This window comes from Zophobas morio, unplaced genomic scaffold (genome assembly GCF_036711695.1).
Source record: "Zophobas morio isolate AGI-343-1 ecotype UQ-CSIRO unplaced genomic scaffold, CSIRO_AGI_Zmor_V1 ptg000006l, whole genome shotgun sequence".
Taxonomy (NCBI): Eukaryota; Metazoa; Arthropoda; class Insecta; order Coleoptera; family Tenebrionidae; genus Zophobas; species Zophobas morio.
The window spans coordinates 1323389-1336817 of record NW_026972111.1 but is presented as its reverse complement, the minus strand read 5'-3'; the positions used below and the strand labels follow the sequence as shown (position 1 = coordinate 1336817).

At 30.7% G+C, this 13429-nt stretch overlaps 1 protein-coding gene across 1 annotated transcript; it reads left to right on the top strand.

Moving 5' to 3' along the window:
- Positions 1-5303: 5303 nt before the first annotated feature.
- LOC135122957 (uncharacterized) lies at positions 5304-13156 on the top strand. The gene is made up of 2 exons (XM_064047456.1): positions 5304-5464; positions 12597-13156. The coding sequence occupies exons 1-2, from the start codon at positions 5416-5418 to the stop codon at positions 12953-12955; spliced, it is 408 nt and encodes a 135-aa protein (XP_063903526.1). The 5' UTR covers positions 5304-5415; the 3' UTR covers positions 12956-13156.
- Positions 13157-13429: the final 273 nt, after the last annotated feature.

Below are 13429 nucleotides of genomic sequence, written 5' to 3'. Positions count from 1 at the left end.
ACGAAAATTGATGACGCCCAAAAATTTTGCTTAAAATATTTGTCAATTCTTGGGAGAAATTGATGACGTGTAAAAATGTAAGAAGACTTCAGAGGAAAAATAATTGTAATTGACAACTGAAAATACGCATTAATATTTTATATTTTTTATTTTTTATGTACTTAAATATAAAATAAATATAAGTAGAAAATTTCATTTTTGAAAAAGTTGTCTAAAAATTCTCAAAAAATTCAGGGCGGGGCTAAGTTTAGCTTTTTTTCTAGTCTTATGAGCAAGCAATAGCCCCGCCCACCCACCCCTTCTTCATTCCAGTGACTATTTTTAATACTGTTCAGTTTTATCTTACCAAATTCTTTATTCTCTATTTTCTTAGAGAGTAAGCCATTTGCCACCTTCAATCTTATCTTAACAAATACTAGCCCCACCCACCCACCCTATTTTTTTTTAATGGTTTGTCACTTACCACAATCGTTCTTATCTTGACAGGTACTAACCCCACCCACCCTCCCTCTTCTCATTCTAAAGAATTTATTTATTTCTGTTCAGTATAAGATCCACCTTTAATTCTGACTAGATAAAATGATCACTGAAATGGAAGTGGGGTGGGTGGGCGGGGCAAAGTTTAATTTTTTCTTTGAGTTTTTTATAAAAGTATTGCTCCCAACCACCCCCTCCTCATTCCAATGACTACTATTAATATTATTTAGTCATTTATCTAAATCAGTCTTATTTTAGCAGATACTAGCCCCGCCTACCCACCCTGTTCTAATTCTAGCGATCTTTTTTCTGTTCAGTACAAGATTCACCTTTGATTGACTCTAGATAAAGTAAAGTAAATCACTGAAATAGAGGCGGGGTTGAGAAGGCGGGTGGGTGGGCGGGGCTAGTTTAATTTTTTTGCTACAGACTTTTTTAAGCAACCAATAGCTCCTTTCACCCACCCATTTTCATTCCAGTGACTTTGATATCTACGCTCCAGAATTTTTTGTGGACTTTCAGTTTGCTTTTTCAAAAGAAAAATTTTGTAATTTGTTTTTCTTAATATTAGTCGTTTTTTTCACAACAGCAAACTTAGAACATGTTTAAAATGGTAAATTTGTATAGGGAAATATAGATTTTGCAATTACGCTCCGCCCCTATCTCTGACAACGAATGAAAAATTCAGCACGATTGAAATCGAGACGGATGGGTGGGGCTCCTCTTTTGGTTTTCTTCTTTAATTGATACATCTAGTTTTCTTTATATAACACAATTACTTAAGAACACACGGTAATTTCTCGGAAAAAAATAAGGATTTTACAATTAAGCTCCGCCTGTCGGCTCACGACGAATAAAAAAAAATCAACCGAATTGAGAGGGGTGGGTGGGCGGGGTGAAAAGCAGTCTACACATATTAAAACAAAAAAGCAGAATGTAAGCCCGCCTACCCGCCCCTACCTCAATTGTAATTATTTTTTTATTCGCCGAGAATCAAGGGGGCGGAGCTTAACTGCAAAATTATTATTTCTTTACAAGAAATTAAAAACATTTTGAGTATCGTGTTGTTCAAAGAATATTATGTATGTATATTAAGAAAAAAAGGCAAAACATGAAACCCACCCACCCGCCCCTACCTCAATTGTAATTATTTCTTTATTCGCCGAGAACCAAGAAGGCGGAGCTTAACTGCAAAATATTTATTTCGTTACAAGAAATTAAAAACATGTTTTTGAATATCGTGTTGTTCAAAAAAATACTATCTATATGAAAGAAAAGCAAAATATAAATACCGCCCACCCACCCCATCTCAATTGTGATGATTTTTTTATTCTTAGAAACTTAAAACACGTTCAAAATGGTAAATTTTTGTAAGGAAATATGGATTTTGCAATTATGCCTACCTAATTGCAAAAATCGATATTTCCTTATACAAATTTTCCATTTTAAACATGTTTTAAGTTTAAATGAAAAAAGACATTTTCTTCAGGTCTCATTTCCTTGGTAAGGTCTACAATTTTTCCGGAATCACCCATTGAAATAAGGCAATTTTTAAATTTTAAAAAAACTGAATTCCAAAACGATTCGATATCTACATTCCAGAATTTTTTGTGGATTTTTAGGCAAGTTTTTAAAAAGTAAAATTCTACTTATTTTATTTCGACCCTATTTCGGTCCCTTTTCGACCAATTTCGAATTTTATCGAAAGACATTTTTTTTTTAACTTCAAGCTGCAGACGTAACTTTAGGCCTAATTTCGTCATCATTTTTCCAGAATCGTCCATTGAAATATTCAGGTCTCATTTCCTTGGTAAGGTCTGCAATTTTTCCGGAATCAACCATCAAAATAAGGCGATTTTTTTTTTAAACTGAATTTCAAAACGATTCGAGATCTACATTCCCGAATTTTTTGTGGATTTTTAGGCAAGTTTTTCAAAAGTAAAATTCTCCTTATTTTATTTCGACCTAATTTCGGCCCTTTTTCGACCATTTTCGGATTTTATCGAAAGACAGTTTTTTCTGACTTCAACCTGCAGACGTAACTTTAGGCCTCATTTCTTCATCATTTTTCCAGAATCGTCCATTGAAATATTAAATTTTAAGGATTATTTTTTAAACTGGATTATATAAAATTTTACCCCGGAACCATAAACAAGCAATATTAAAAAAAAAACTTTTTTTTTGAATTTTTAGGTAGCCTTTTCAAAAGTAAAATTTTCAGTGCTCCTCCCTTACCAAAATTTCTACCCTTTTCCGATCATCTTCGAGATTTACACAAGGACATTTTGTTCGATAACTTCCACAATTTTTCCAAATTCGCCCATTGAAATAGGGCAATTTTTAGAATATTTTTTTTAAATTGAATTTCAAAATGAATATTTCTAAAATCTTGGGGCGGAACCATAAACAAGCAACATTTTTCAAATCAGAACTTTGATATCTACCCTCCAGAATTTTTTGTGGACTTTTAGTTTACTATTTCAAATGAAAAATTTTGTAATTTGTTTTTTTGCTTATATTTTCCGTTTTTTTTTTTTTCTTAATATACATAGACATCTTTTCACAACAAGAAACTGAAAAGATGGTTAAAATGGTACATTTTTGCAAGGACATACTTATGTATTTGGCAATTAGGTTCCGAATTGCAAAATCGATATTTCCTTATACAAATCCCGCCCTATCTCAATTGTGATGATTTTTTTTATTCGCCGAGAACCAAGAGGTGGAACGTAACTGCAAAATACTTATTTCTTTACAACACATTAAAAACATTTTGAGTATCGTGTTGTTCAAAGAATATTATGTATGTATATTAAGAAAAAAAGGCAAAATATGAAACCCGCCCACCCGCCCCTACCTCAATTGTAATTATTTTTTTATTCGCCGAGAATCAAGGGGGCGGAGCTTAACTGCAAAATACTTATTTCTTTACAAGAAATTAAAAACATGTTTTTGAGTATCGTGTTGTTCAAAAAAATACTATCCATATGAAAGAAAAGCAAAATATACACCCCGCCCACCCACCTCATCTCAATTGTGATGATTTTTTTATTCTTAGAAACTGAAAACACGTTCAAAATGGTAAGTTTTTCTAAGGAAATATGGATTTAAAGGAGTAAAAATTAAATTCTGCTCCTTTGGCTCTCAACGATTAAAAAAATTGTCATCACAATTGAGATCGGGCGGGTGGGCGGGGCTCATATTTTTCCTTTCTTCTTAACTTATGTAGTCGTGTTTTCAAAACAAGAATCTTAGAACATGTTTAAAATCGTAAATTCATCACAATTGGGAATTGAGATCGGGGGGGGTAGGTCCTAATCTTTGGCTTATGGCTTTACCATACGATACTCAAAAACATGTTTTTAATGTCTCGTGGAGAAATAAGGATTTTGCAATTAATCTCCGTCCCATTGGCTCACGACCAATAAAAAAAATCATCACAATTGAGATGGGGTGGGTGGGCGGGGCTACATTTTGCCTTTTCTTCTTAATATAAGTAGACTTATTTCGACAACAAGAAATGATTAATACTATTAATGATTGTGACAGAAGTAGAACTAAACAAAAAACATATTTGTTTAATTTTTAGTGCATATGATGTTTATTTCGTTTGTTATTAATTTTCTCCACTTTTTTATGCAACCCCTATACATACGTTTTCATATGTAGAAAAATAAGCTTTATCAAATAATCCAATCATAATGATAGCGTCCCATTTAAAAAAATCATTGAAGAATTTTTTTATCGTAATCCTGGATAAATAAATTGCAAATGTTAATTCTTTAATCATTTCCTGGCGTAAATTTTCCATTTTGCTTTACTTTATTAACCACGTCACTTGCATTTTGCACTCTGTGCACACTTATTTAACCTCATATATGCTTCGTTTTTTCCATAATACGATCCTTAATAACATTAATGGACGAATATTTTCTGCTACGAAAAAAATTAATCGCCTAAGGCATCAGCTTACTGCTTCCATCAATAATATGTGTCAAGAAAAACTTGTAGCAGTTTGATAGTTCGCATTTAAACCGTACAAACTTTCACCATCTAGCGAACGATGTTCCAACTTCCGCTACAGTTCCCTATCACGACCACAACAGGTGCAACAGGTGTCGAACTTTAACCCACCTGTATTTCAAAAAGCAACACCTATTACGAAAAAGCGTTATCTCGCCCTGCCCGATCCTCACACCCGGAGAAGCCCCATTAAGCGACTTTACATGTACATTTTTTTATCGTCGATTTTTTCCAGACAGCGACAGATTTCCTCGTCGTTTATTTGCGTGTTTATTGACCGATATCTCAAGCACTCGCTGAATCATCAAACCACTCTTCCAACCTCGAACACACCAGGTCAAGGTTCTTTCCTCAAATTTCCCGGCTCCTCCGCCACCGCCTAGCACCTCGTGTCTCCGTCCGCTACCAGCCTTCCCTGTAATGACCATAATTACTCCTGACCACAAATTCGAGCCGATAATCCGAATGGGTTGAAACCACACTCAACTGGTGCGTTCCGACGCTTCGGCAAAGAATCCACTTGATAACTGATCAGGATTTATCCAAACCTCGGCAAAACAATCGAAAAAAACCAAAGAAAAAAGGACCCGGGGCGACGTCTCGCCGACGTCACCTCGGCCACAAATACCGCACACACACCCATATTTGTGCTTGTCCAGATCGATACCCATTGGTCAGGTGCGTGGTCGTGGTCTTCCAGGAGGAGCGACGAATTCGCTCCTCAATAAGTTCCAGATTTGGCGAGAAATATCCGGAAAACGAAATCGTCGTTATTTATGCCGGGCCGCGGTGGCACCGAAGAGTGCAGGTGCTGCTGCCGAAACGTCGAGTGACTGGACAAAGCGCGTATTTGCTTAATTTTGCGTTATCTTGCTTGTTAAGGCGAATTGCTACCGTTTTATAGGTGCTAGTGCGATGGGTCCCGTGGACGTCTGCTGCGTCGTGCTGCTGCTTGCTGCCCCAGGTGAGTTTTTGCCGCTCGAGCTGATAAGAAAATTGCGACAGGTGCGAGCCACAAGAATGAGATCGCAACTATTGTTCGATTATCGAAAGTTTCAATATTTGCGGAATGGCGTAACTTGTTTGGTAAATAAGTCAAGTGATCTAGTAGCGAGGACTTGGGTATTGTGGAAACAGTGATAAGTAAAATACATGTTTTTTTTTTATTTAGATTTGAGGAATTTTTAAATGATAGTACGGTTTTTTCGACTTCGTTTTTCTACTTACTTCAAAAGTAGAGCAATATTTTCAAGTAAATTAAACGAGTATCTATTAGAAAAACACAAACACGTTCACTTGTTTAAACAATATTTCCATAATTTAGATAACGACTGCATTATTGCTGATAAGACGCTCTAAAATTTAAATAATATGTAGATAAAATTGTACGTAACCTTTAAAGATCCTTATTTTATGGATAAGACATTTTTTTTAAATACCTAAATAACTTTCGTGTTTTAAGTATACAACATTAAGGAAATTATTAAAATTATATTTATGAATTGATCAAAACGGAACCCTGTAGCAAGCAAATCACATCTGTGTTTTTTTGTCACTTGTTTGTCACTTGAGAGCAGCAAAAATGTAAAAAAATATGATGGCTTATCAATATGAGGTACATGGTTTTTCACATGAAAAGAAAATACCTTACAGTGTATATTTAATCTGAAAATACTAAATAATACCAGGCTTCATTAATTCAATTGTTGCGGCTGCTATCGGATTTAAATTTGAAAACACATATTTGATTGTTCTCCATTTCGAAACGGTATTTGTTATTGAAACTAGTTTGCTCTAAAGTTTGCTTATATATAAAAATTGATTTACTGTTTTAAAATTTTATTTTGAAAAACAGTCAACAAACCCCAGAAATAGTTTGGTTTATTTCAAAATCTCAAAAATCGATTACAACCTTTTAAGGAAAGTGATAAGTTAAGGAAAAAACTCGATATTTTTATCACTGCGTGATTTAAACTCTACTTAATCGTTTAAATCTTTCGAAATCCCCAAAAACAAAAACGTCTCTTTATCTTATCTTCTTCAGATTGCTTATTTTATTACATGGAGATTTATAGTTTGATTGTTAAATCTCTGTTTTACTGGTTACCCTGTGTTATTATTCTTTTGTAATGTTTGGCATTTTTAAAAACCCAAATTTTTTATTTTTGATATTTTTTTGTTTTAATTTATAGACGTTATCATAAAAAATATTTTTTTCTAAATCGTGAAAAAACCTTGAAGGCTTCTGTTGTTTTATTTTCGAAAATGTTTATTTTTTAAATAATCTGAAATCGTGTAAAAGAATATTAAAGACTGATCTTTTGTTTCGTTTTTAAAGAATTTGAAATATCAAATTTCTAAAATATCAAAAACCCCTATAATTCAACAAATTATGTTAATAATTTTTTAAAGTTGTTTAAATTCCCTAAAATGTCCTACAATTTATAGAATATTAGTAACTTTAAAATTTGCACAGTGCATAAAATTTCCCTTTACACTCTAAAATTATAGATTTTGTTTAATTTAGACATCTTATTAGCTATAAAACTGGAATATTTATTGTTTATTGAAACTTCACAATTTTCGAAATTTTTTTTTTAAATATCTACGATTTATAAAATTTCTAAAACATCTAGAATTTGTAGACTATTTTCATATTCTTCAAAATGGTACGAAATTGTAAAATCTATAGAAACATAAGATTTTTAGTCTCCAAGATTTCATGAAAAGTTCTAGGGTCTCTAGTATCTTTTATTTTTTAAAGAATTTGAAATTCTAAATATCTAAATTCTATAAATAATATGTAAAATCGTTAAAAGCTATAAAATCCTAGAAAGATCAGAATATCTAAAATTCAACATTTTCAAGGAATTATAGATTTTTTAAATGTCATATTTTGCAAAAATAACAAAAATTCATGAAATTTCCATATTTCAAAAAATTTTTAAAGCTGTTCAAAGTTCTGAATTCCGTAAAATCTCTACAATTTGTAGAATATTTAACATGTTTAAAATTTACACGAAGTATGAAATTTCCCAAATTTCTAAAATCCATCACATGGAAAATCTTTAAAGCTTCAAAATTCTAGAATAATCAGATTCTTTAAAACTAAACATTTTCTAGAATGTCCAGAATCTCTATACTCTAAAATTATAGATTTTGTTTAATCTATATTCTACAAAACTTCTGATATCTAAGAAATGCAGAATGTTTGAAACTTCTAATTCCTATAAAAAAAAAGGTTAAAATATAACAACTATTTTATATTTTTTATCTACTGAAACTCCAAAATGTTTTAAATTTTTAGAATCTTGGGTTTCTCGAAAATTTCTAAACACACTGATACCTAAAAATATCTAGAATTTCTAGAACATCTGTATTTTGTAGAATATATATTAACATATTCTTCAGAACTGTAAAAACCTGTAAAATCAATAGAAACAGAATTTTCAAAATCACCAAAATTGCATTAAATTCTAGAATTATTGGAATATTTATACCATAGAAGATGTTTAGAATATCTGCAATTCCTCAAAACCTTCTATATCCTTTAGCATCTTCGTAATCGTAGAATTTGTAGAAACTAAAATTTCTGCCATATCTAACTACTCAAAATCTTTAAATTTCTATAAGAATTCAAAACTTTGAAATTACTATATGCTTAAGATTTTTAAATTCTGCAAAATTTCTTGAATTCTAGAACTGGTGAAAAGTCTACAAAATATATGTTATCCAAATTACACAAAATTTTGAAGTTTGTAGTCTCAAGACTTTCTAAATCCTTTTTCATCTGTAGAATTTATAGACACAACCTTAGAATTTCGAAAATTTCTAGGAACGGAAATTCCTAGAATATCTGAAGAACTCAAAATATTTAAATTTCTGAGTTCTTTCTGTTAAACTTTCAAATTCCAATATAGGTTTAATTTTTTACAACCTCCAAAATTTTATGAATTCTAGAATTGTTGGAAATTAAAGATATTATGATATTTAAAATATAGAAAATTTTTAGAATGTCTGAAATTTCTGATGCCTCTAGCCTCAAAACTTCTAAATTTTGTATCATCTTCGTAATCTCCTAAACTGTAGAATTTATAGACACAATTTTGGAGTTTCGAAAATTTCTAGAATATGTAAACTACTCAAAATATTTAAATTTCTGTAAGTCTCCAAAACCTTAAGATTCCAATATTGCTTTAAATTGTAAAAGATCTCCAAAATTTCGTGAATTTTAGGATTGCTGAAAGTTCTAAAAGATACATAATATCCAAATTATAGAATATTTTTAGAATATGTGAAATTTCTGATTTCTTTAGCCCAAAACCTTCTAAGTTCTTTATCATCTTCGTAATCTCCAAAACTGTAGAATTTATAGGCACAACCTTAGATTTTCTAAAATTTCTAGAATCTAAAATTCCTGAATATCTAAACTCCTCAGAATATTTAAATTTCGCAAATTCTCCAAAACATTAAAATTTCAATAGTGTTTTAATTTTTTTAAATCTCCAAAATTTCTTGAATTCTAGAATTGCTGGAAGTTCTACAAGATACATATTGTCTAAATTACAGCAAATTTTTAGAATATCTGAAATTTCTGATGTCTCTAGCCTCAAAACTTCTAAATTTTGTATCATCTTCGTAATCTCCTAAACTGTAGAATTTATAGGTACAACCTTAGAGAAACAGAAATTCCTAGAATATCTAAACTACTCTGAACCTTTACATTTCTGGAGGTCTCCAAAACTTTAAAATTTCAATATTGTTTCAATTTTTTTAAGGCTCCAAAATTTCATGAATTCTAGAATTGCTGGAAATTCTACAAGATTCATATTATCTAAATTACAATAAATTTTTAGAATATCAGATATTTCTGATGTTTTTAGCCTCAAAACCTTCTAAATCTTTTATCATCTTCCTAATCTCCTAAACTATAGAATTTATAGGTATAACCCTAGAGTCTCGAAAATTTCTAGTTTCTAAAATTTCTGGAATTTCTAAATTATATAGAATCTTTAAATTTTTAGAAGTCTCCAAAACTCTAAAATTCCAATACTGTTTTAAGTTGTGTAAAATATCGGAAATTTTGTGAATTCGATAATTGCTGAAAGTTCTACAAGATACATAATATCTAAATTATAGAACATTTTTAGAATATTTGAGATTTCTGGTGTCTCTAAATTCAAAACTTTCTAAATTCTTTATCATCTTCGTAATCTCCAAAACTATAGAATTTATAGGCACAACTTTAGAGTTTCGAAAATTTCTCGAAATCAAAATTCCTCGAATATCTAAACTATTCAGAACCTTCACATTTCTGGAGCTCTCCAAAACTTTAAAATTCCAATATTGTTTTAATTTATTTAAGGCTCCAAAATTTCATTCATTCTAGAATTGCTAGAAGTTCTACATGATACATTTTATCTAAATTACAATAAATTTTTAGAATATCTGAAATTTCAGATGTCTTTGGATTCAAAACTTTCTAAATCTTTTATCATCTTCCTAATCTCCTAAACTGTAGAATTTATAGGTATAACCCTAGAGTCTCGAAAATTTCTAATGTCTAAAATCTCTGGAATTTCTAAATTATATAGAATCTTTAAATTTTTAGAAGTCTCCAAAACTCTAAAATTCCAATGTTGTTTTAAGTTTTGTAAAATATCGAAAATTTTGTGAAGTCTATAATTGCTGAAAGTTCTACAAGATACATAATATCTAAATTATAGAAAATTTTTAAAATATCTGAAATTTCTGATGCCTCTATGCTCAAAACCTTCTAAATTCTTTGACATCTTCGTAACCTCCTAAACTATAGAATCTATAGCTACAACCTTAAAGTTTCGAAAATTTGTAGGAACTAAAATTCCTAGAATATCTAAACTACTCAGAACCTTTACATTTCTGGAGGTCTCCAAAACTTTAAAATTTCAATATTGTTTTAGTTTTTTAAGGCTCTAAAATTTCATGAATTCTAGAATTGCTGGAAGTTCTACAAGATTCATATTATCTAAATTACAATAAATTTTAAGAATATCTGAAATTTCTGATGTCTTTAGCCTCAAAACCTTCTAAATCTTTTATCATCTTCCTAATCTCCTAAACTGTAGAATTTATAGGTATAACCCTAGAGTCTCGAAAATTTCTAATGTCTAAAATTTCTGGAATATCTAAATTATATAGAATCTTTAAATTTTTAGAAGTCTCTAAAACTCTAAAATTCCAATATTGCTTTAAGTTTGGTAAAATATTAAAAATGTCGTGAATTCTAGAATTGCGGAAAGTTCTACAAGATACATATCATCTAAATTATAGAAAACTTTTAGAATATTTGAGATTTCTGATGTCTCTAAATTCAAAACCTTCTAAATTCTTTATCATCTTCGTAATCTCCAAAACTGTAGAATTTATAGGCACAACTTTAGGGTTTCGAAAATTTCTCGAAAGAAAAATTCCTCGAATATCTAAACTACGTTCTTTAGGTTTCTGGAGGTTTCCAAAACTTGAAAATTTCAATATTGTTTTAATTTTTTTAAGCCTCCAAAATTTCATGAATTCTAGAATTGCTAAAAGTTCTACAAGATACATAATATCTAAATTACAATAAATTTTTAGAATATCTGAAATTTTTTATCATGTTCCTAAGCTCCTAAATTACAGAATTTATAGGTATAAACCTAGAGTCTCGAAAATTTCTAGAATCGAAAATTTCTGGAATATCTAAATTATACAGAATCTTTAAATTAAAATATTGTTTTAAGTTTTGTAAAATATCAAAAATTTCGTGAATTCTAGAACTGCTGAAAGTTCTACAAGATACATAGATTGAAAATTTTTAGAATTTCTGAAATTTCTGATGCCTCTAGCCTCAAAACCTTCTAAACTCTTTGTCATCTTCGTAATCTCCAAAACTATAGAATCTATAGGTACAACCTTAGAGTTTAAAAAATTTCTAGAATCGAAAATTCCTAGAATATCTAAACTACTCAAAATATTGAAATTAAGGGAATTCTCCAAAACTTTAAAATTCCAAGATTGTGTTAACTTTTTACAGTCTTTATAATTTCATGAATTCTAGAACTGCTGGAAAGTCTACAAGATAGATAATATCTAAATTATAGAAATTTTTTCGAATTTCTGAAATTTCTGATGTCTCAGATCTCAAAACCTTCTAAATCCTTTATCATCTTCGTAATCTCTTAAATTATAGAATTTATAGGTATAACCCTATATTTTTGAACATTTCTAGAAACTCAAATTCTCCAAAAGTTTAAAATTTTAAAATTGTTTAAGTTAAGTAAGTAAAATATCCAAAAATTTCTGCAATTAAAATACACCAAATTTCAGAAAAGTCTGGAACGCAGTTTTTGTTTTATTTTTGAGTTTACATCTTGGGAATCTTTCGTATTTCATTGTTGAAAGAATCTGAAAAACTTCAGCTGGTTCTTTTGTTTGAAAAGACTTTGAGAATTCCTGGTGTCTTGTTTTTGAAACAGTTTCAAAGGATCTTGGACATTCTTAATCTCTTTTTTAAATTAACTTACGTCAAGTACAATTGTGACTAAAAAACCAAATTTATGATACACACTAAAAACTATAGTCTTTTCATAATTATGTTTTCAAAGGAAATGACGTCATCAATTTTTTAAAGAAAAGAATGAACATAATTGACCTACAACACTAAGATAAAAACACACTTTCAATAAAATGAAAACGATTTTATTTATTCATTACATAAAAGACATAAATAAAATTGATTAAACAAATTCTTAAAACGTAGTCTTATTTATAACTTAATACAATTATTACACTATTCTCAACTCTCCTGTGGGATTTCTGACGATTAAATAATAATTAATAATTTGGGAAAAACAACAACGTAATTAAACCAGCGTAAATCCTATAATTCGTTAACAACCATCTCAATTAACACAACCTTCAAAAGTGTCAATAGCATAAATCACTATACAAATTACATAATTACCGCCACATATCTATTATATCAAATTTCGACCACGCTAATTATAGTTCTAACAACGCTAATAACCAATTTCGTGGCCTGTTGTGTACAGAACTTCACACACAACTATTTTTTCCAGTTTTCGCCATCAACTGCTTCCAGTGCTCCTCTTACAAGAACCCCGAATGCGCCGACATCGAAGTGAACGACACCAAAAGCCCCTTCTTGCACAAATGCGAAGAGCGCAACGGCCAGAGGATGTTCTGCAGGAAAATAGTCCAGAAGGTCCTCGACGACCCCACTTTTCACCGGATCACCAGAACCTGCGGCTGGTACGCCTACAAGAGCAACAGCAGCTTCTGCCAGGTCACGGACACGGATTTTAAGCTGGAAACGACGTGCCAGTGCTTTACGGACGCCTGCAACACGGGCAGTGCGGTGACGGCGCCGGTGGCGGCGACGCTCACGGCGGTGTTTGTAGGGCTGTTGATGCGTTAGCGTAGATTCAATTTTAGTGCAAGGACGTTAAATAAGAATTTTCGATTGTTTATTGTTTTAGTTGTGTATTTATTTTTAGTGTTGTTGTTGAGTTTTTGAGGTACTACATATCGGTGTTTTACGGATATGTGGTTGTTAGGTTGATTTTTGTTGATTTTTGTTGTTGGAGATTTTTGGATGAATAAAAACGTAAAAAGAAAATGTGGTTTTTGTTGTACAGTGGATGCAAATTTTAGAGAGGTTGAGTCTCATAAATTAAAATACATTGTTCTGCAACATATTAGTTGTCTTTTGATACCTAACAACTTACAGACCAGCTAAATAATCACAATAATAATAGTAATAATTTAGTGTGTATTTAAACGAAAGACTTATAAATTTGAAGCAAATTGTAGATTGCTAACGTCTCTGTATTTATGCTCTGTTTCATAGTTAGGCAACCAATAATTCAGATAGTTTAGATCCTGGATAGTT